The following is a 22,296-nucleotide window of genomic DNA, read 5'->3' on the forward strand; positions in this document are numbered from 1 at the left end:
TTAGACACCTTTAGATCCCCTTCACCCTTCCAACCTATTGTACCCTTTAAACCTTTACACCCCTTAAGTTTCTTTTGACCCCTTAGAGTTTAGACTTTAACACCATTTAGACCTCTTAAACCCTTCAGACTGACAAACAGCTTGGACCCTGACCATTTAGAGCTTTACACCACTTGGACCTTTTTTGATTTAAAATAAATTACAAATATATAATATCACTAATATTAGAAATAAATATGTAAAAAATAAATGTTTATTTTATGATTGGTGTAAATCATGACAACATAGCAACTCAAGTTCAGTCAAGTCATAATCCTCAGTTTAAACAAGAACGTGCCTCTGCAGTGACGTGTGGTGAGGCGAACATAGCAAGCCGATCCACGCTCATATGTAAAATCTGGTCGAAATTAATCAAAGGTCAAGGTTAATGCCATCAATAACATACATGTAAAACACCTATTTGGTCGCAATTAGCACTTGTATCAGGCAGGAATTTAGAATTTGGCCAGGGTGCCGGTGATAGCTCACCTACTCTTCACGCAGCAGGAATTTGGAACTTGGCCAGGGTGCCGATGATAGCTCACCTACTCTTCACGAAGCAAGAATTTGGAATTTGGCCAAGGTGTCGGTGATAGCTCACTTACTCTTTACGAGGCAGGAATTTGGAATTTGGCCAGGGTGCCGGTGATGGCTTGCCTACTCTTCGCAAAGCAGGAATTTGGAATTTGGCCAGGGTGCCAGTGATAGCTCGCCTACTCTTCGCGAAGCAGGAATTTGGAATTTGGCCAGGGTGCCGGTGATGGCTTGCCTACTCTTCGCAAAGCAGGAATTTGGAATTTGGCCAGGATGCCGGTGATAGCTCACTTACTCTTTACGAGGCAGGAATTTGGAATTTGGCCAGGGTGCCGGTGATGGCTTGCCTACTCTTCGCAAAGCAGGAATTTGGAATTTGGCCAGGGTGCCAGTGATAGCTCGCCTACTCTTCGCGAAGCAGGAATTTGGAATTTGGCCAGGGTGCCGGTGATGGCTTGCCTACTCTTCGCAAAGCAGGAATTTGGAATTTGGCCAGGATGCCGGTGATGGCTTGCCTACTCTTCACGAAGTAGGAATTTGGAATTTGGGCAGGGTGCCAGTGATAGCTCACCTACTCTTCACGAAGCAGGAATTTGGAATTTGGCCAGGGTGCCAGTGATAGCTCACCTACTCTTCACGTTGCAGGAATTTGGAATTTGGCCAGGGTGCCGATGATAGCTCACCTCCCCTTCAGCAGGCAGGAATTTGGAATTTGGCCAGGATGCCGGTGATTGCTCACTTACTCTTTACGAGGCAGGAATTTGGAATTTGGCCAGGGTGCCGGTGAGGGCTTGCCTACTCTTCGCAAAGCAGGAATTTGGAATTTGGCCAGGATGCCGGTGATGGCTTGCCTACTCTTCACGAATCAGGAATTTGGAATTTGGCCAGGGTGCCAGTGATAGCTCACCTACTCTTCGCAAAGCAGGAATTTGGAATTTGGCCAGGGTGCCAGTGATAGCTCGCCTACTCTTCGCGAAGCAGGAATTTGGAATTTGGCCAGGGTGCCAGTGATAGCTCACCTACTCTTCGCAAAGCAGGAATTTGGAATTTGGCCAGTATGCTGGTGATGGCTTGCCTACTCTTCACGAATCAGGAATTTGAAATTTGGCCAGGGTGCCAGTGATAGCTCACCTACTCTTCACGAAGCAGGAATTTGGAATTTGGCCAGGATGCCGGTGATGGCTTGCCTACTCTTCGCAAAGCAGGAATTTGGAATTTGGCCAGGATGCCGGTGATGGCTTGCCTACGCTTCACGAATCAGGAATTTGGAATTTGGACAGGGTGCCAGTGATAGCTCACCTACTCTTCGCAAAGCAGGAATTTGGAATTTGGCCAGGATGCCGGTGATGGCTTGCCTACTCTTCACGAATCAGGAATTTGGCCAGGGTGCCAGTGATAGCTCACCTACTCTTCACGAATCAGGAATTTGGAATTTGGCCAGGATGCTGGTGATGGCTTGACTACTCTTCACGAATCAGGAATTTGGAATTTGGCCAGGGTGCCAGTGATAGCTCACCTACTCTTTACGAAGCAGGAATTTGGAATTTGGCCAGGGTGCCAGTGATAGCTCACCTACTCTTCACGAAGCAGGAATTTGGAATTTGGCCAGGGTGCCAGTGATAGCTCACCTACTCTTCACGAAGCAGGAATTTGGAATTTGGGTAGGGTGCCAGTGATAGCTCGCCTACTCTTCGCAAAGCAGGAATTTGGAATTTGGCCAGGGTGCCAGTGATAGCTCGCCTACTCTTCACGAGGCATTTTTTTTTTTTGTATGCAAGATCGAGGCTCGTGTAAGAGCTAACATTAAACACAAAAAACATAAACGGACACATAAAACATAATAAAGAGAGTGGAAGACAAGATGGGGAGAGAGAGAGAGGAAAGCACACAAGCACGATAGTAGATAACAGGGACATCGGGAGATAAGAGACGGTGGTGAACAGCTGTTTTAAAGACCTGGAGGGATGAGTGGGATTGAAGAGAGTGAGGGAGTTTGTTCCAGAGGCGGAAGAAAAGAGGCATGAAAGAGTGAAGGCGAGCAGAGAGTCTTGATTTTGGAAGTTTCACCAGAAGAGGGTTGCTGGCAGATCTTGTGCGACCTGCAGGAATATTTGGGGACAGAGCAAGGGGTGTAAGGCCGGAGAGGAGTCGGTAGAAGACAGAAAGACCACCAACCTGCCTGTGGTGAGTGAGTGAAAGGCCCTCGGAGTTAACTTCATCGCGGGAGATTCCAATGATTCTGAAAGCTTTGGTTTCACCAGCGTGAAGCCGAGCGAGGTGTGAGGCAGGAGCACCAGCCCGAAGGGGGGGGGGGGGAACAGTATTCCATTGAGCTGCGGATGAAATATGTGCTTCGGAGCTAAGAGGTGTCAAGGAAGGACTTTGCACGACGGAGGATGCCTAGTCAGCGACTGGCTTTGCAGGCCAGCTTGGAAATGTGGTTTATATACCCCGAAAGTTATTTAGAATTTTGCCAGGGTGCCGGTAATAGCTCGCCTACTCTTTGTGATGCAGGAATTTGGAATTTGGCAGGAAGTGAACACATGATGTTCGAACACACCCATTACGCCATGACGGAGTAGTACAGTCTTGTACCAAGCTTTCCAGGTCCAAACATCACATAACCACATTTTATCACCGCAAGAAAATGTACAAAAATGGTTTAACTGTTTAAATACGGTAAAAAGTATCCCAAATCTTAAAATTTCCCACTTTGGAAATGTAAAATAAAAAAATGGCAAAACCCAGACATTTGTAGGATACTAAAGCGCGGCATTACGCGCGCTGCTTGCGAGCAAGGAGGAAGCGGACAAGCGGTAACTTACAAGCGTCTTTATTTCAGGAGCTCACTGTAACACTGGCCCGCTCCGGGCTGCGCGCCCGGTGTATATCATGAGGCCACGCCTACCCCTCGGGCGTGGCCACCGCCCACTTGGTGCGCGGAATGATGTCACCACGCCAGTGGGCTTTTGTGTCCGCCACACGCGCCCCCCCAGAATTCCCGCGCACCTGGAGGGCCAGTTTGCGGGGCAGACGAATGACTCGGCCGAAGCGCCCCCTGGCGATCGGCGGCGTCCGGGGTGCAGGGATGCCAGGTGGGATGCCCCTGGCTGCCCCTGGGATGGGTGCAGGACCGGGGGGCGGCGTGGCGGCGGGGCTGGGCGGTGCCGGGGGTCCGCCCGCAGGGGGGCGGCCCTGACGTGGGGTTCGGGCCACTGGCGGTGGATGGTCCACGTCGAGGTGGGCCGGCTTGAGGCAGTCCACCGAAACGCGGTCAGGAGTACCGCCGATGTCCAGGGTGAAGTGCTTCGCCCCGGTCTCCAGCACGCGGAAAGGCCCGTCGTACGGGGGCCGCAGTGGTGTCCGGTGGGCATTGTGGCGGACGAAGACGTACTCCGCCGTGCGAAGCTCCGGGGCGACGTGCGTCGGTGGGTGCCCGTGGCATGCTGTTGGCACCGGGGCGAACCTCTGGGCGGTCTCTTGCAGAGCGGAGCGCTGCTGTGCCGCGGACCATGGTGCCGTGGAGTCGGGGAGGAACTCGCCCGGCACCCGCAGCGGTTGCCCGAAGACCAACTCCGCCGCGGCTGCGTGCAGGTCCTCCTTGGGCGCCGTCCGGAGGCCCAGCAGGACCCAGGGGAGCCTGTCGACCCAGCCGCCGTCGCGGAGGGTGGCCCGGAGCACGGCCTTCAATGAGTGGTGAAAGCGCTCACACAGGCCGTTAGCCTGGGGGTGGTAGGCCGTGGTTCGGTGCAGCCGGACCCCGAGCCCCTGCGCGACCGCCCCCCAGAGCTCCGAGGTGAACTGGGGGCCGCGGTCGGACGAGATGTCTGAGGGGCGCCGAACCGGGCGACCCAGGTGGCGATGAAAGCCTGCGCGACATCGGCCGCCGTTGTCGACGCCAAGGGCACGGCCTCCAGCCACCGGGTGGTGCGGTCCACCATGGTGAGAACGTAGGTGAAACCCCGCAAGGGGGGCAGAGGTCCCACCAGGTCCACGTGGACGTGGTCAAACCGGCGTTCCGGCACCGTGAACGGGGCCAACGGGGCCTGGGTGTGCCGGTGCACCTTGGCGCGCTGGCACGCGAGGCACGTCCTGGCCCAGCCGCGGACGGCCTTCCGGAGGCCATGCCAGCCGAACTTGTCGGCGATCAGCCTTTGGGAGGCCCTCACGCCCGGGTGGGACAGGCCATGGATGGCGTCAAACACCTGGCGCTGCCAGCCCACGGGCACGATGGGGCGAGGACGCCCGAGGGAGACGTCGCACAAGAGGGCTGCGCCCGCGCCGTTGAACGGCACCTCGGTGACGCGGAGGCCAGTGACGGCGGTCCGCAAGGCCTGGACGTCAGGGTCAGCGGCCTGGTCCGCTGCCATCCGGGCATAGTCGATGCCGAGGTGGACTGCGTGGGCGACGGCCCGGGAAAGGCAATCCGCCACCGGGTTGTCCTTCCCCGCGACGTGCTGGATGTCCGTCGTGTACTCGGACACGGCCGAGAGGTGACGCTGCTGCCGGGCCGACCACGGCTCGGTGACCTTGCCCATCGCAAAGATCAGCGGCTTGTGGTCGACGAAGGCAGTGAACGCACGGCCCTCGAGCAGATGGCGGAAGTGCCTGACCGCCAAGTGAAGCCCGAGCAACTCGCGGTCTAAGGTAATGTAACGGTGTTCAGGCGGGCGAAGCTGCCGGCTAAAGAACGCCAGCGGTTGCCAAGCTCCACGCACCCATTGCTCGTGCACCGCGCCCACCGCGTAGTCCGAGGCATCGGTGGTGAGGGCGATCAGTGCATCGGGCGCCGGGTGCGCGAGCATGGTGGCGTTAGCCAAGGCGAGCTTCGCGCCCGTGAACGCCGTGTCCATCTGCTCGGTCCAGGTAACGTCGCCTTTGCCCGGCTTACCTCGGAGAGCTTCGTGCAGGGGGCGCAGGAGCTGGGCGATACGGGGCAGTAACCGATGGTAAAAGTTCACCATGCCCAGGAACTCCTGCAGCCCTCTGATCGTGCGGGGGCGCGGAAACCCCTTCACCGCCTCCACCTTGGCCGGCAGGGGGACGGCTCCGTGCCTGGTGACACGGTGCCCCAGAAAATCGATTATGGCGGCGCCGAACCGGCACTTTGCGGGGTTCACAATCAGGCCATGCTGGCCCAGGCGTTCGAAGAGCGTGCGGAGGTGGCGTAGGTGCTCTTCGCGGGACGCGCTGGCGACGAGGATATCGTCCAGGTAGACGTAGACAAAATCCAAGTCGCACAGGACGCTGTCCATCAGTCGCTGGAACGCCTGAGCCGCATTCTTCAGACCGAAGGGCATGCGCAGGAACTCGAAGAGTCCGAATGGCGTGATGACCGCCGTCTTCGGGACGTCCTCCGGCCTGACAGGGACCTGATGGTAGCCACGTATGAGGTCCACCTTCGAGAAGAAGGACATGCCCGCCAAACGGGCGGAAAAGTCCTGAATGTGGGGGACGGGGTAGCGGTCGGGAGTCGTGGCGTCATTGAGACGGCGATAGTCCCCGCACGGTCGCCATCCCCCGCCGGGCTTCGGCACGATGTGCAGCGGCGACGCCCAAGCGCTCTCTGAGCGCCGAACGATGCTGAGTCGCTCCAGGGTAGCGAACGCCGCTTTTGCCACCGCCAGCTTCGTCGGCTCGAGGCGGCGTGCCCGGGCGTAGACCGGTGGCCCGACGGTGGGGATGTGATGGGCCACCCCGTGCTTGACGGCCCCCGCCGAGAAGGTGGGCCGCGTGAGGGCCGGGAAGCCGGCGAGGAGGCGGGTGAATGCGTCCACTGCCGGAAGCGTACAGACCAACGTGGCCGGAACCGAACCGTTCGGCAAGCCGCTTGGCAAGCCGCTCGTTGAGCTGGGCAACGCACAAGCGAGCGAGCTGAACGTCTCGGCCTGGACAAGACGTCTGCGCTTGACGTCGACCAGGAGCCCATTAGCGCACAGGAAGTCCGCGCCAAGCAGTGCCATGGGCACGTCGGTGGTGACGAACGTCCATCGGAAAACCTGCCCTCCGAACCGCAGAGAGAGGCAGCGTTTTCCGTACGTACGGATGGGCGTCCCGTTCGCGGCAAGCAGCGCGGGGCCCCCACCCGCGGCGTGCTTGTCTGACGTGCCGGCGGGAACGACACTCACCTGCGCTCCCGTGTCGCACAGGTAACGGCGCCCGGAGAAGGTGTCCGTTATGAACAGCAGGCTGCTCGAACGGCCGGCGCTCATCGCCACTATTGAGCGCCGGCCCAGGCGTTTCCCGACCTGTTGAAGGAGCATGGCGGATGACACTGCCGAGCTTCGTGGCCGAACTTGGCGTGGAACCAGCACCAGGTGGTGGAGCTGGAGGAGCGCGGCTGGCTCCGCCAGGCCGGTGGAGTTGGCGGGTTTCCCCGCGGTGGCGGTTTTCGCCGCGGCGGTGGGCGGGGAGTGGCGGCGGTCACGAGGTGCGTATCAGCATGCTGCGTATGCTGTATAAGCTGATGCTGTGCATCAGCAGCATCAGCAGCAGCATCAGCAGCATCAGCCACGAGGGCCGTGACGGCCACGCCGACTCTCGCCCGCGTGTCCGAAGCGGCGAAGTACTTGTCCGCCTCGGCTGCCAATGCTCGGGGTTCCGTTAGCCAGGTCCCGGCCAACGCGAGGCGAACCTGCGCTGGAAGTTGGCGACGGAAAAGCGCCCGGAATAGAGAACCGGGGGCTTCGTCGCCCAACAGTGACAGCATATGGTCCATTTGGACCGACAGGCGCGTGTCACCGAGCTCGGGGAGATCCAGGAGGCGGTCGGCCCGTGCGTCGTCCGTGAGGCCGAACGTGGCTAGGAGTAGCCGCTTGAGTGCCTCGTACTTGTGGCCGTCCGGTGGGTGGCGAAGGACGGACACAACTCGAGCGGCCGTGCTGGGCCCGAGGGAGGCGACGACGTGGCAATAGCGCGTGTCATCGCCGGTGAGGCGCCGAAGCTGAAATTGGGCTTCGGCCTGGACGAACCAGACTTCGGCCTGAGCCTCCCAAAATTCGGGAAGTTTGATGAAGTTGGCCATGGCAATGGCGTCGCGTGTGGAAGGATCGCTCCGGCAGATCCAACGTCAAGGGGGTCACCAGTAAAGCGCGGTGTTACGCGCGCTGCTTGCGAGCAAGGAGGAAGCGGACAAGCGGTAACTTATAAGCGTCTTTATTTCAGGAGCTCACTGTAACACTGGCGCGCTCCGGGCTGCGCGCCCGGTGTATATCATGAGGCCACGCCTACCCCTCGGGCGTGGCCACCGCCCACTTGGTGCGCGGAATGATGTCACCACGCCAGTGGGCTTTTGTGTCCGCCACACAGCAATATATATATACACATTTATGCCGGGGCATTTGCCCGGGAAAACCGAGACCAGGCATGCCCGGGTGTCAAGGGCGAGTCCTGGAAAGGCGAGTCTGGACATGCCCGGGCGTCCTGGACGCGGCCTGGCAAGTCGAGGCTGGGCGTGCCTGGGCGTTCTGGGCGAGCCCGGGAAAGACAAAGACGAGACCGGGCGTGCCCGGGAGGTTCGGGCGTGCCCGGGAACGGCGAGTCCGGGCATGCCCAGGAGAGGCGCGTCTGGGCCCGTCCGGACGAGCCCGGCATGGCGATCGCGCCCTGGCCGCGTCCTGGCAGGTGCAAGGCGATTGTGTACATCCAGCGGGAACCGCTACACCACCAAACATCCTGTGGAACGAACTTCCCCAGTCTGTTCAGGCCCATTCTTCATTCCCTCCAGGGTTTCAACACATTTGTTTGTTCATTCACCACGACCTCATGTGTTTCTCATTCCCCATTCACTATCTCTCCTACTCCACCCCAAATTACCCCATTCCCTGCAAGCACTCCTCCTTTTCCAGGTTATTGTGATTTCCCGCCTCACATGTTTCGTTTGTTAGTTGTCGGTTTGTTTGTTCATTTTGTGTTTCATCCCGCTCTCCCTTTCCTTTTGAGCCTCGGAGGTTATGTTTTCCCACTGATTGTTCGTTTGTGAATAAGTCTAGAAGTTATGGAAGGATTCGAAGAAACATGGTTGAACCATTTGTAGCCTTGTCGGTATAGTAGTTAGCATCAGTGTGTGCCGTATAAGGTTCCTATTAATTTTTTTCCTCATCGTCGTTGATTATTTATGTTGTTTTAGGCCTGATTTTGGCTTCTATATTTGTATATATATCCTTAAAGTAAAAAAAAAACGTTGATGCATCTGAAGGAAGGATTACTGTGATAAAATCACGTGATGGTGCAAATTCTGTAATGTAGGCGGTGTGGTCGATGGTTGCAGCTGTTTTACTCATAGATTGTTCAGTAAAAAAGGCAGTCGAGGACGGAGCTAAACGAGTAATTAAGTCGAATCGAACGTTGAGGCAGGATTTTCTTGTTTATGTGTATATATTTATTTATTGCGAGTATTCCGAATTCTGTTGCTGCATCGCGTGCGCACTTCCCGGCACAGGTAACACGAGGACGAGGCGTTGTACATGTTTTAAAAATAAATCCATTCTTTCGTTTTACTATCCGTGTCCCAAACTGCCAAAGGCCTGTGTTTGTACATGTGCCATTGAATATTTAACCAAATGAACATCGACACTAACTTCTTATCCTGAAATTAGATTAGTGGGATCTGTAACGAACCTCTTGTCTTGTGTTTTGTTACCTCTGCTACCAAAGGTGGACATTGGTTATTTTTCACTCTTGTTTCTGTCTGTCTGTTAGAACGATATCCCAAAAAGTTATAGACGGATTCGGACTAAACCTGGTGGACATGTTGGTTGTTTGACAAGAATGAATCGATTCATCATCACTCATCACTCATCACCCAACATCATCACCCAACATCATAATCACCCGACATCATGATCACCCGACATCATGATCACCCGACATCATGATCACCCGACATCATGATCACCCGACATCATAATCACCCAACATCATCACCCAACATCATCACCCAACATCATAATCACCCAACATCATAATCACCCAACATCATAATCACCCAACATCATAATCACCCAACATCATAATCACCCAACATCATAATCACCCAACATCATCATCACCCAACATCATCATCACCCAACATCATCATCACCCAACATCATCATCACCCAACATCATCATCACCCAACATCATCATCACCCAACATCATAATCACCCAACATCATAATCACCCAACATCATAATCACCCAACATCATAATCACCCAACATCATAATCACCCAACATCATCATCACCCAACATCATCATCACCCAACATCATCATCACCCAACATCATCAACACCCAACATCATCATCACCCAACATCATAATCACCCAACATCATAATCACCCAACATCATCATCACCCAACATCATCATCACCCAACATCATCATCACCCAACATCATCATCACCCAACATCATCATCACCCAACATCATCATCACCCAACATCATAATCACCCAACATCATAATCACCCAACATCATAATCACCCAACATCATAATCACCCAACATCATCATCACCCAACATCATCATCACCCAACATCATCATCACCCAACATCATCATCACCCAACATCATAATCACCCAACATCATAATCACCCAACATCATAATCACCCAACATCATAATCACCCAACATCATAATCACCCAACATCATAATCACCCAACATCATAATCACCCAACATCATAATCACCCAACATCATAATCACCCAACATCATAATCACCCAACATCATAATCACCCAACATCATAATCACCCAACATCATAATCACCCAACATCATAATCACCCAACATCATAATCACCCAACATCATAATCACCCAACATCATAATCACCCAACATAATCACCCAACATCATCATCACCCAACATCATCATCACCCAACATCATCATCACCCAACATCATAATCACCCAACATCATAATCACCCAACATCATAATCACCCAACATCATAATCACCCAACATCATAATCACCCAACATCATAATCACCCAACATCATAATCACCCAACATCATAATCACCCAACATCATAATCACCCAACATCATAATCACCCAACATCATAATCACCCAACATCATAATCACCCAACATCATAATCACCCAACATCATAATCACCCAACATCATCATCACCCAACATCATCATCACCCAACATCATCATCACCCAACATCATCATCACCCAACATCATCATCACCCAACATCATCACCCAACATCATCACCTACCATCATCACCCACCATCATCACCCACCATCATCACAATCACCCACAACCATCACCCATCATCATCACTTATCATCATCACCCATCATCATCACCCACCACCCCCACAAGCATCACCCATCATCATCATCCACCATCATCACTCAACATCATCACCCATCATCATCACCCATCATCATCACCCATCATCACCACCCATCATTACCCACCATTATCATCCATCATCATCACTTATCATCATCATCACCCATCATCATCATCACCCACCATTCTCCCCCATCATCACTCAACATCATAATCATCATAATCACCCACCATCATCCATCATCACCCATCATCATAATCACCTAGCATTATCACCCATCATCATCATCACCCATCATCATCATCATCATCATCACCCTTCACCTATCATCATCATCATCACCCACCTACAACACCCACCATCATAATCACCCACCATCATTATCACCCAACATCATAATCACCCACCATCATAATCACCCAATATCGTAATCACCCACCATCATAATCACCCACCATCATAATCGCCCACCATCATAATCACCCAATATCGTAATCACCCACCATCATCAGCACCCACCATCAGCATCATCACCCATCACCTATCATCATCATCATCACCCACCTACAACACCCACCATCATAATCACCCACCATTCTCCCCCATCATCACTCAACATCATAATCACCCACCATCATCCATCATCACCCACCATCATCATCACCCACCATCATAATCACCCACCATTCTCCCCCATCATCACTCAACATCATAATCATCATAATCACCCACCATCATCCATCATCACCCACCATCATCATCACCCAACATCATCATCACCCAACATCATAATCACCCAACATCATAATCACCCAACATCATAATCACCCAACATCATAATCACCCAACATCATAATCACCCAACATCATAATCACCCAACATCATCATCACCCAACATCATCACCCAACATCATCATCACCCAACATCATCATCACCCAACAATCCAACATCATCATCACCCAACATCATCATCACCCAACATCATCATCACCCAACATCATCATCACCCAACATCATCACCTACCATCATCACCCACCATCATCACAATCACCCACAACCATCACCCATCATCATCACTTATCATCATCACCCATCATCATCACCCACCACCCCCACAAGCATCACCCATCATCATCATCCACCATCATCACTCAACATCATCACCCATCATCACCCATCATCATCACCCATCATCACCACCCATCATTACCCACCATTATCATCCATCATCATCACTTATCATCATCATCACCCATCATCATCATCACCCACCATTCTCCCCCATCATCACTCAACATCATAATCATCATAATCACCCACCATTATCCATCATCACCCATCATCATAATCACCTAGCATTATCACCCATCATCATCATCACCCATCATCATCATCATCATCACCCATCACCTATCATCATCATCATCACCCACCTACAACACCCACCATCATAATCACCCACCATCATAATCACCCAACATCATAATCACCCAATATCGTAATCACCCACCATCATAATCACCCACCATCATAATCGCCCACCATCATAATCACCCAATATCGTAATCACCCACCATCATCAGCACCCACCATCAGCATCATCATCACCCATCACCTATCATCATCATCATCACCCACCTACAACACCCACCATCATAATCACCCACCATCATCCATCATCACCCACCATCATAATCACCCAATATCATAATCACCCACCATCATCATCACCCATCATCATCATCATCATCACCCATCACCTATCATCATCATCATCACCCACCTACAACACCCACCATCATAATCACCCACCATCATAATCACCCAACATCATAATCACCCACCATCATAATCACCCACCATCATAATCGCCCACCATCATAATCACCCAATATCGTAATCACCCACCATCATCAGCACCCACCATCAGCACCCACCATCAGCACCCAACATCCAGAGTGTGGAGATTTAGGCCTTATAGTCGATGTTCATAATGTCATATCATGTGGCTCCCGTACCAGTCTCGTTGCTCTTTGCTGCATCCTCACAATCTTTTCCCTTTCCGTTGTGTATCTCTTATTCCAAAGGATATTGCCATAATCGAGGTGTGGTCCAACCAGGGTTGAGTAAACGACGGGGAGAGTCTCTTCATACTAAAATACGCCATTTGTGTCTGTCCGTCTGTCTGATGAATTTTTGACACCAATACATTCCGTCCTTACTTATCCAATCTCAACCAAACTTGAAAGGATGACCAAGGGTTACATAATGAAGGTTGTAGTGCATTCATTTCCCCCCCTCCCCAAGGGGGTTTTCTTCCCCGAGCGGGTTTTCCCCGCCATTGCCGTCAATGGGTTGTGTGTTGAGGTGTAAGGCCATATTAAGTTAGCTTTATCGTGGCGTTTGTCCAAAGAAGAAGATTTATCGCGGCGCTTTTCCAAAGACTTTTAATAACAACATTAATGATAATCTCATATTATTAATGTTATCACAAAACAATACGAATACTAATGTCTCACTTTCCCAAGGTGTTTTTCCTGCAGTGATAACGTGTATAAATAGCTTATCATTATAATGGCGTTTCCTTGTGAGCAACGGCTTCTGCAGGAAGAAAAAAATATTATAAATCACAAACACGTATGATTTGCTTTTTAAACAGTCGCTAATGCTCTTTATAACACTAAATGAATAAATTTGGAGGAATCCTGACATCCATGAAGTAAGGTTTACTTACAGAACTGAGCGAAGATCTACTGTACTCTATATAACCCACAAATGTTGGGTTAATAACATGGCCCATTCTACCACTACCGTGGCATTTTTCGTAGCGAACTTTTGAAACTCGCTCCCGCTGTTTCATATGAAACAAAGGGAGGAAGACAAATAGGGCAAAATGGAGAAGATTGTCATGGGGGCCGCAAGGCTAACCCCCGCTGTAGCAGGGAAAATGGCCTTAAAATGCATGTTGTTGTTGTTGTAGACCTACTTATTGGGAAATGAGAAAGTTGTGCATTTGTTCATGTGCATTTGATTTGCATTTGTTCATGGATTGCACACCAAAAGGTCCCAAAAAGTGATGGCGCCCACTTGCGGTAAGATTATTTTCATTAATCGCAGAACAGAGAATGATCAATTGCTGCCCAGCACTATCACTGTCCTAGCACATTGTATGTGGCGCTATGGCTGCTGTGGGCTTGTGCGGTAGCATCATTCGCTGCTAAGATGCGTGCGGTGTCTTACCGCAGTGAAAAGTGGCCAAGTACAGGACACAAATTGGGATTGGCGAATCCTTTTGAGGAAATTTCGATGTATGCCTCATAAAGGCTCCTAAAGTCTTATGAGAATTGGGATTGGCGAATCCCCTCCCCTCACATCCGGAATCTTGGCATCATCTTTGACCAAACCCTCTCCTTCGACAAATACACTAAACAGATCACAAAGACAGCCTTCATTCACCTGAAAAACATCGCCCGTCTCCGTCCATCCCTCTCCTCCATGGCTGCAGAAACCCTCATCCACGCCTTCATCACCTCCCGTCTGGACTACTGCAATAGCCTCCTCTATGGTTCACCCTCAACAATCACCAATAAACTCCAATACATTCAGAACTCCGCTGCCCGTCTACTCACCCATTCCCGGACCCGTGACCACATCACCCCCGTCCTTTACAAGCTTCACTGGCTCCCCATCCTCCAGAGAATCCAGTGCAAAATCCTCTTGACCTACAAAGCCCTCCATAACCTGGCCCCATCCTACCTGGCTGACCTCCTCTCCAGACACACTCCCAACCGCAACCTCCGCTCTGCTGGTACCAACCTCCTGACCCCCCCCCCCCCCCCCATCCGGACCAAATTCAGATCCTGGGGGGACAGGGCCTTCTCCATCGCTGCTCCCACCCTCTGGAACTCACTACCTCACACCATCAGAGACTCCTCCTCACTCACCACAATCAAAACATCACTCAAGACCCACCTATTCAACACTGCATTCAACATTTAACCCACAGCATTTAACCCCTGACTATCTCTTCTCCTTCTCCCTCCTTTTCGCTTTGAATATTTCCCTATTGATTCTTGTTTTTTGCAATTGTTTTTATGTTTTGCTATGCATTATGTTTTGCATTCTGTCAAAGCGTCTTTGGGCTCCCTGAAAAGCGCTATATAAAATAAATGCATTATTATTTATTGTTATTATGAGGACAAAATTATTGTCAGTTGCAAGATATATGATGCATTTTTGAAGACTCTTACACACTCCGTTAGTTCAGCAATGTCATTGGCCCTTTTTGGGCATCCGTGTGATAGCAAAAAATGGCAAAAGGGAGGGAATTTCCCAACCCCTCTGCACCTTCCCCTCCCCCCCTGCTCTGGCGTCCCAGCTGATGAGGGTAAATTTTATTCCCAAAAGTGGATGCAAGAATATTTTTTGGGGTCAGACATGAATCCCCCTTTTTGTGGGCGTCCATGATTTCCATGACGAAATCTCAAGAACAAAATGATTTAAAATTCCTGATGTAAGCTCTGAATGAACTGTCGGAGTGATTGTTGAAACTTTCTAGCAAACGTAGTGCGAAATGTTAGTGTTGCATCTGACTACCTAAACTTTTAGCACCTTGTTTCAAACTTTAAATCTGGGTTAGTCTTTGCCTTGAGAGGAAATTTTTTAAAGATTTACTCTGTTCCATTTCACTGGTTATTTTATTCAAATTGTGGAATCCTTTGTGACTTACTTGCTTGGATTGATGTCCTCTATGGCAGGAGTTTCCTAAATCCCAGAGGAAGATAGTAATTGGATGGATGTGACGTGTAGACTGTAGACCATAATGTAAGTAATTGTTTCTGATACAATATACGATTACCATCTTCAATGCGCGTGTTTTTTTTAAAGGTTCCTGGAAGAATCATGTGCTCTGATTTGGCTTTGAAATGAAAAAGAGATGCCGTGGCCAATACTTTGATCGCCCTGTGATCACCGAAGGCATTTTCATCTTCCTGCGCATCTTTTGTCCAAGTTTGATAACCTTCAATTTAGCTATGCTGTGCGACGGCTGACTACAACTCACAACATTAAGACACCAAAGGCCATTTTGTTGTGTCGAGGGACACATTACAGCGTACATGTGCTCATATCTGAACCCTGGCTCTTTTATGCACTTGACACGTGCTTTATATACAATGCGTCCCATTTTCATCAAAGCATCCAGCAGGGCACTGAATGTTGGGAATTGTTGGGTCCATAATGTAAATGTTTTTGCTCACTCAAGACGGCCATTTTGCATCTTGAATCCTCAAAATAAATCAACGCAATCTTTGGTCGGCACATTCAGGACAAAGTTTGTTAGGAACCAGCTTACTCGGGATGCTGCGCAAGGATCGAGATCATTGTTCGAGAAAGTTGTCAACAGAAGTGTACCAAAATCTTCACGACTTCTGCAATCTGTCTGTTGGAGAATACAAGCGAGATGTTTGGTGTCGACAGGCAAAGTATCCGAAATGGCATCTTGTGTGCTGCCCAAGCAATCACAGCCAACTCCAGCAACTACCGATACTAAGGTAGGAAAATAGTCTTTGCACTTGCCCTGGTTCATCATTGGATCAACAAAAATGGGATTCTCATTGTGACATGAATGGCAAAATTGCGTGATTATTTCCAGATATTTTTCTTGGTGTGGAAAATGGTTTAACTTGCTTTGAAATTGTTAAAGCCTTGTTTTTAAACCGTTTTTAAGGGTAGACAAAGGTTATGTTTTCACCCCTGTTTGTCTGTCTGTTTGTTTTTCTGTTTGTCTGCGAGCAGGATATCTCAAAAATGTATGGACAGAATCGGACGAAATTTGGTGGATACGTTGAGTGTGTGACACTGACAAATCGATTACATTTTGGTGAAGATGCAGATCTGGATACAATAATGTTTTAATTGATTATCTACCATTGAGAGATGGGACGTAAAAGGATATTTAGCACGATATCTCAGTTATGAATGGATTTGAACGAAACTTGATGGATAGGTTGAATGTTTTACAAGGAAGGATTAATTCGATTTTGGTGAAAATCCGGATCCGGACGCGATAATGTTTTAATTGATTATTCACCATTGAGTGATGGGGTCAAAAGCGATATCTAGCACGATATCTCAAAAACTTATGGATGAGTTATAACAAAACAAGGTAGATGAGTTGGTTAGGTGATGAGAACCAGCCAATTCGGTTTTGGTTCAGGTGCGGATGGAGATACAGCCTATCACTGGGATACAAAATGTAAACTGTTCAGCCTGGCAAAGATATGCGCTCTCCCCAGTGCCGTTCTAGTTACCTCCGCCACCAAAGGTGAATGGAGGTTATGTTTTCACCCCTGTCCGTCTGTCCGTTTGTCTGTCTGTCTGTCTGTCTGTCTGTCTGTCGGTTTGTGAACAAAATATCTCAAAAAGTTGTGGACGGATTTGGACGAAACGTGTTGGACAGGTTGTGTGTGTGACAATGAAGAATCGATTTTAATTCAATTTTGGTGAAGATCCGGATCCAGCTCGTAGATTTTTTAAAAGTGATTCTTCACCATTTAGTGATATGGCCAACCAGGCGGAGGTTTGCTCTCTACTGAGTGCCGTTCTAGTTGTCTCTGTGATTGTGGGCATGGTTCCCACCGAGGGGTATGGTTTCACTAACTGTTACATATTTATGTGAATTACTATTCCGGGCTTTGCTTATCAATGTGTAGTCGATTAAAGGTTGTTGTGATTAAAGGGTCAGGAGCCCTTCTGAGAAAAAGGAGACCGGAAACGGAAGAAAAAAAGACACGAGGTCCTGGAGACGCGACGATTCTTCTTCTTCCTCGCCAAGCTCGGACGCGAGCGGTATCGATTGAGCAACGTCAGAGAACCGGCGTTTCAAAGCCCGTCTGGCGAGAGGAGTTACCGGGACGTGTAACTACCCTTTGACACGTCAAGTCACTGTGGGTTCGTGCACGGAACCAAGCAGCTGGCACAGTTCGCCTCGCCGTCTACAAGGCCGCGTACGGGTCGCACCTAGGGCCGCGCGCGCTGGGCAAGCTGCGTGTTGCTTTGCCTGCTTTACATTACCCACTTTGCTTGGCCAGGAGGTGCGCGCTGCAGCCGTTGTTCCCGGTACGGGACGTGCCCGGTGAAAGCACGTCAGGAAGGGTCCGTTCAACCGCCCACGTGCGGAGATCGAACTACCGGAGTACGGAGACATTGTGAGAGACATTGACCACGGAGGGAGTCGGGAGTGGGGCTCACGTGAGGAATGTATAAGATGGCCATCTTAGAGTTATTAATATTATAGATGAGTTTACATCGTTGTACTATTGATTGCTGATTGTGGATGGTTGTTGATTGCTCGGGGAATATATCATTGATTATACCGGATCCTTGGTGTGGGGTTTCTTATTGATTGGAATTAATATTGATTGCGTTACGAAAGCGCAGAAATAATAGATCTTTCTGGCGGAGTTCCTCTCACGGTCCGGGGGTCACCGAGACCAGGTAGTCACCGGGAGGACCACGTAACAGAATTGGGGGCTCGTCCGGGATCTAAAATTGGATAAAATAATAAAATAATATTTTTATTAATTAAAATTTATTAATTAAGTATTAATTGGTAAATTTTTGGGGAAATTGGGGTAAAGTCTTGGGGTGAAGGTTAACAGGTGTTAACGATAGGCACCATGGCGTTTGTGGCACAGAACTTTGCGGTAACCCCGAGTGAGGCACAGTTCCGAGCGTTACTAAAGTCGGACCTCTTGAAATTGGCCAAACATTTTAACTTGGAGGTCCGAACTAATTTGAGGAAGGCAGAGTTGCAGACCACGGTGATACAATCTATGGTGGGATTAGGAACATGGGACGAGTTAGCCTGGGAGTGGCTACCCGAAGAACCAGAAGACGTTGAGCTCCGGAAACTGGAGTTGCAATTACGGAGCCAGAAAAGGAAAGAGCAGAAGCCGAAAGGAAAGCAGAAAAGGAAAGAGCAGAAGAAGAAAGAAAAGCAGAAAAGGAAAGAGCAGAAGAAGAAAGGAAAGCAGAAAAGGAAAGAGCAGAAGAAGAAAGGAAAGCAGAAGAGAGGAGAGAAGAGAAACAAGCAGAGGAAAGGAGAGTGGAACGAGAACTCCAGGAAAGGTTAGAAGGAAGAAAAGCAGAGGAGAGGAGAGCTGCAAGGGACCTCGAAGCAGAGGAGAGAAAAGCGGAAAGGGAATTAAAGGAACGTGACATGGAGCTTCAGCAAGAAATTAAATTCAAGGAGCTGGAGTTAATGAGAGAACGGGGAGAGGGACCACCCTTGCTGACGGGGTCAACACCTAGCCAGAACACCTGGGATGTGGGCAGACATGTGAGGCTGGTTCCACCCTTCAGTGAAAAGGCAGTCGCTAAATTTTTTCCACACTTTGAGAAAGTGGCTCGACAGTTAAACTGGCCGGAGGAGGCCTGGACCATACTAGTGCAAAGTGTGCTGGTGGGAAAAGCTCAAGAGATTTATTCGGCGCTACCAATGGACCAATGTGCAGATTATGAGGTATTGAAGAAGCACATCCTCAAAGCCTATGAGTTGGTTCCGGAAGCTTACCGGCAAAAATTCAGGAATGCCAGGAAGAGGGAGAGTGAGACCCATGTGGAGTTTGCCAGAGTGAAAGAAAACATGTTTGATCGGTGGTGTGAGTCAAAAGGAGTCGGGAAAGACTTCGAAACATTGCGTGACTTGATCCTGGTGGAGGAATTTCAACAGTGTGTCCACGAGGACATCAAAGTGTACCTGCAGGAAAAGAAAGTACCGAAGTTGTGGGACGCAGCCACCCTGGCAGATGATTATGCCTTAACACACCGGATAGGGGTCCACGAACCTAACTCCTCGCCTAGATCTCCGCAGGGGAGGTGGGGAACAGCAGGTGCGGAGAACGACAATACATGGCGGTGGCCTCGAGAGGATTATGGGGACAACGCGGATACCCCACCTGTTCGAAATCAGAGGGCTGCGGGCCCAAGACAAACTTATTTTTCAGGGGGCCCGAGGCAGACCACGAATTTTTCCTCCGGGCCTACTTGCGCTTTTTGCAAGAAACCTGGACACTTGATGTCCAGTTGTTACCTCATGAAAAGGGAAGACCCAGAGCGGAGTCCGACTAGTACAACTCCGAATGCGATGGCAAACGTAAGAAATCGCCCACAGAAGAGTTACCAACCATTTATTTATGAGGGGTTGGTCTCACTCAAGGGAGTCTTGACTAACCCAAGACCGGTTAGGGTTTTGAGGGACACAGGAGCCCATCAATCCTTAATGCTTGAAGGCATTTTGCCATTGTCAAAGAGTACCGCAACTGGTGATAGTGTTCGGTTACAAGGGATCGGTGGCTGTGTTAGTGCCCCACTTCATGTCATCCATTTGGAATCCGATTTGGTGTCAGGACCGGTCACCGTCGGTTTACAAGCCACGCTTCCTGTAGAGGGAGTATCTGTGATTATCGGGAATGATTTGGCCGGGGGGCAAATTTATGGTAACCCGAGGGTTGGTAAAGAGCACAGCAGGGAAAATAACACCCCACCAGCTCGGGATGGCGACAAAAGTTCCAAGTTATTTGTAGGGGGACTGAACTTCAACACAGAGGAAGAAGTTCTGACCTCTGTCTTCAACAGATATGGGCCGCTGGTGGAAGTGCGGGTGGTAAAAGACAGGGAAACGCAACGGTCAAGAGGGTTCGGCTTTGTCACGTTTGCAAGCACAAGAGACGCCAGGGAGGCAGAGAAGAAGTGGAATGGTAAGGATTTGGAGGGTCGGACCATAACAGTAGGGAAGGCCTTTCGTAGGCGTCGAGAGGTCTACAGAAGAGGACAACTTGGCAGTAGTTTTGGGGTTGGCAGCAGCCGATATTACTATGGAGGCTCCCAGAGTTACGGCACCTCCCGAAAGAATGAATGTCAGAGCACTGGCCGAGAAAGAGACCGCCAGTCAGGTAACGGCTGGGACAAGAAGTCCCACCGTAACGGTTAGGAGTCTGGAGAAGTTGAAGCACTATATACGGGGGAGCCGCCGAGCCGGGGCTCCTACACGGACTAACCATGAATGCCACGTTCTTAAAGGCGTCCAGGTAGTGAACTTTCCTGCACGGACTAACCGTGAACTCCACGTTCTTAAAGGCGTCCATGTAATGAACTTTCCTCCCCGGACTAACCGTGAACTCCACACTCCTTAAGGCGTCCATGTAGGGAATATTCCGCTGGGCCTCCCGAAAAAGTGCTATAGAGAGGTTTAAATTTGGGGGCTTTGGTCACCACCTCTTAACCGTCATTCAAGAGAAACTAGAAGTGGTTGACGCTTGGTCCAGAGGGAATTAATCTAGGGGATCGTGTGAAATTTTGTTGCTTTATTTTTAAGTGATGACTGTGCCCGGGGGGAACTGATGAGTTGGGGGGGGGGGGGGGGTGAGTTATCTGGTTTGTTTATCCAAGTTGGCCGGCAAAGAAAGTTTTCGCTGGGTTCAAACTTTCTTTCTTGAAGGGGGGGAGTGTTACATATTTATGTGAATTACTATTCCGGGCTTTGCTTATCAATGTGTAGTCGATTAAAGGTTGTTGTGATTAAAGGGTCAGGAGCCCTTCTGAGAAAAAGGAGACCGGAAACGGAAGAAAAAAAGACACGAGGTCCTGGAGACGCGACGATTCTTCTTCTTCCTCGCCAAGCTCGGACGCGAGCGGTATCGATTGAGCAACGTCAGAGAATCGGCGTTTCAAAGCCCGTCTGGCGAGAGGAGTTACCGGGACGTGTAACTACCCTTTGACACGTCAAGTCACTGTGGGTTCGTGCACAGAACCAAGCAGCTGGCACAGTTCGCCTCGCCGTCTACAAGGCCGCGTACGGGTCGCACCTAGGGCCGCGCGTGCTGGGCAAGCCGCGTGTTGCTTTGCCTGCTTTACATTACCCGCTTTGCTTGGCCAGGAGGTGCGCGCTGCAGCCGTTGTTCCCGGTACGGGACGTGCCCGGTGAAAGCACGTCAGGAAGGGTCCGTTCAACCGCCCACGTGCGGAGATCGAACTACCGGAGTACGGAGACATTGTGAGAGACATTGACCACGGAGGGAGTCGGGAGTGGGGCTCACGTGAGGAATGTATAAGATGGCCATCTTAGAGTTATTAATATTATAGATGAGTTTACATCGTTGTACTATTGATTGCTGATTGTGGATGGTTGTTGATTGCTCGGGGAATATATCATTGATTATACCGGATCCTTGGTGTGGGGTTTCTTATTGATTGGAATTAATATTGATTGCGTTACGAAAGCGCAGAAATAATAGATCTTTCTGGCGGAGTTCCTCTCACGGTCCGGGGGTCACCGAGACCAGGTAGTCACCGGGAGGACCACGTAACACTAACCTATACTGCAGTGCAGCATTTCCTCCTGAATGCTCGGAGGGCCATCTT

The 22,296-nt window shown here is 50.3% G+C and overlaps 1 protein-coding gene across 1 annotated transcript in view; it reads left to right on the forward strand.

Annotated features, from left to right (window-relative positions):
• Positions 1–8,792: 8,792 nt before the first annotated feature.
• Positions 8,793–22,296, forward strand: part of RMND1 (required for meiotic nuclear division 1 homolog) — an 81,339-nt gene continuing 67,835 nt past the window's right edge. The window contains exons 1-2 of the mRNA XM_068106950.2: positions 8,793–9,013; positions 15,760–16,424. Coding sequence (XP_067963051.2) covers positions 15,990–16,424 — 435 coding nt within the window. The 5' untranslated portion in view covers positions 8,793–9,013; positions 15,760–15,989. The remainder of the gene's footprint in view (positions 9,014–15,759; positions 16,425–22,296) is intronic.

Source organism: Myxine glutinosa, chromosome 2, assembly GCF_964187855.1.
Source record: "Myxine glutinosa chromosome 2, kmMyxGlut1.1, whole genome shotgun sequence".
In the NCBI taxonomy this organism is placed as follows: Eukaryota; Metazoa; Chordata; class Myxini; order Myxiniformes; family Myxinidae; genus Myxine; species Myxine glutinosa.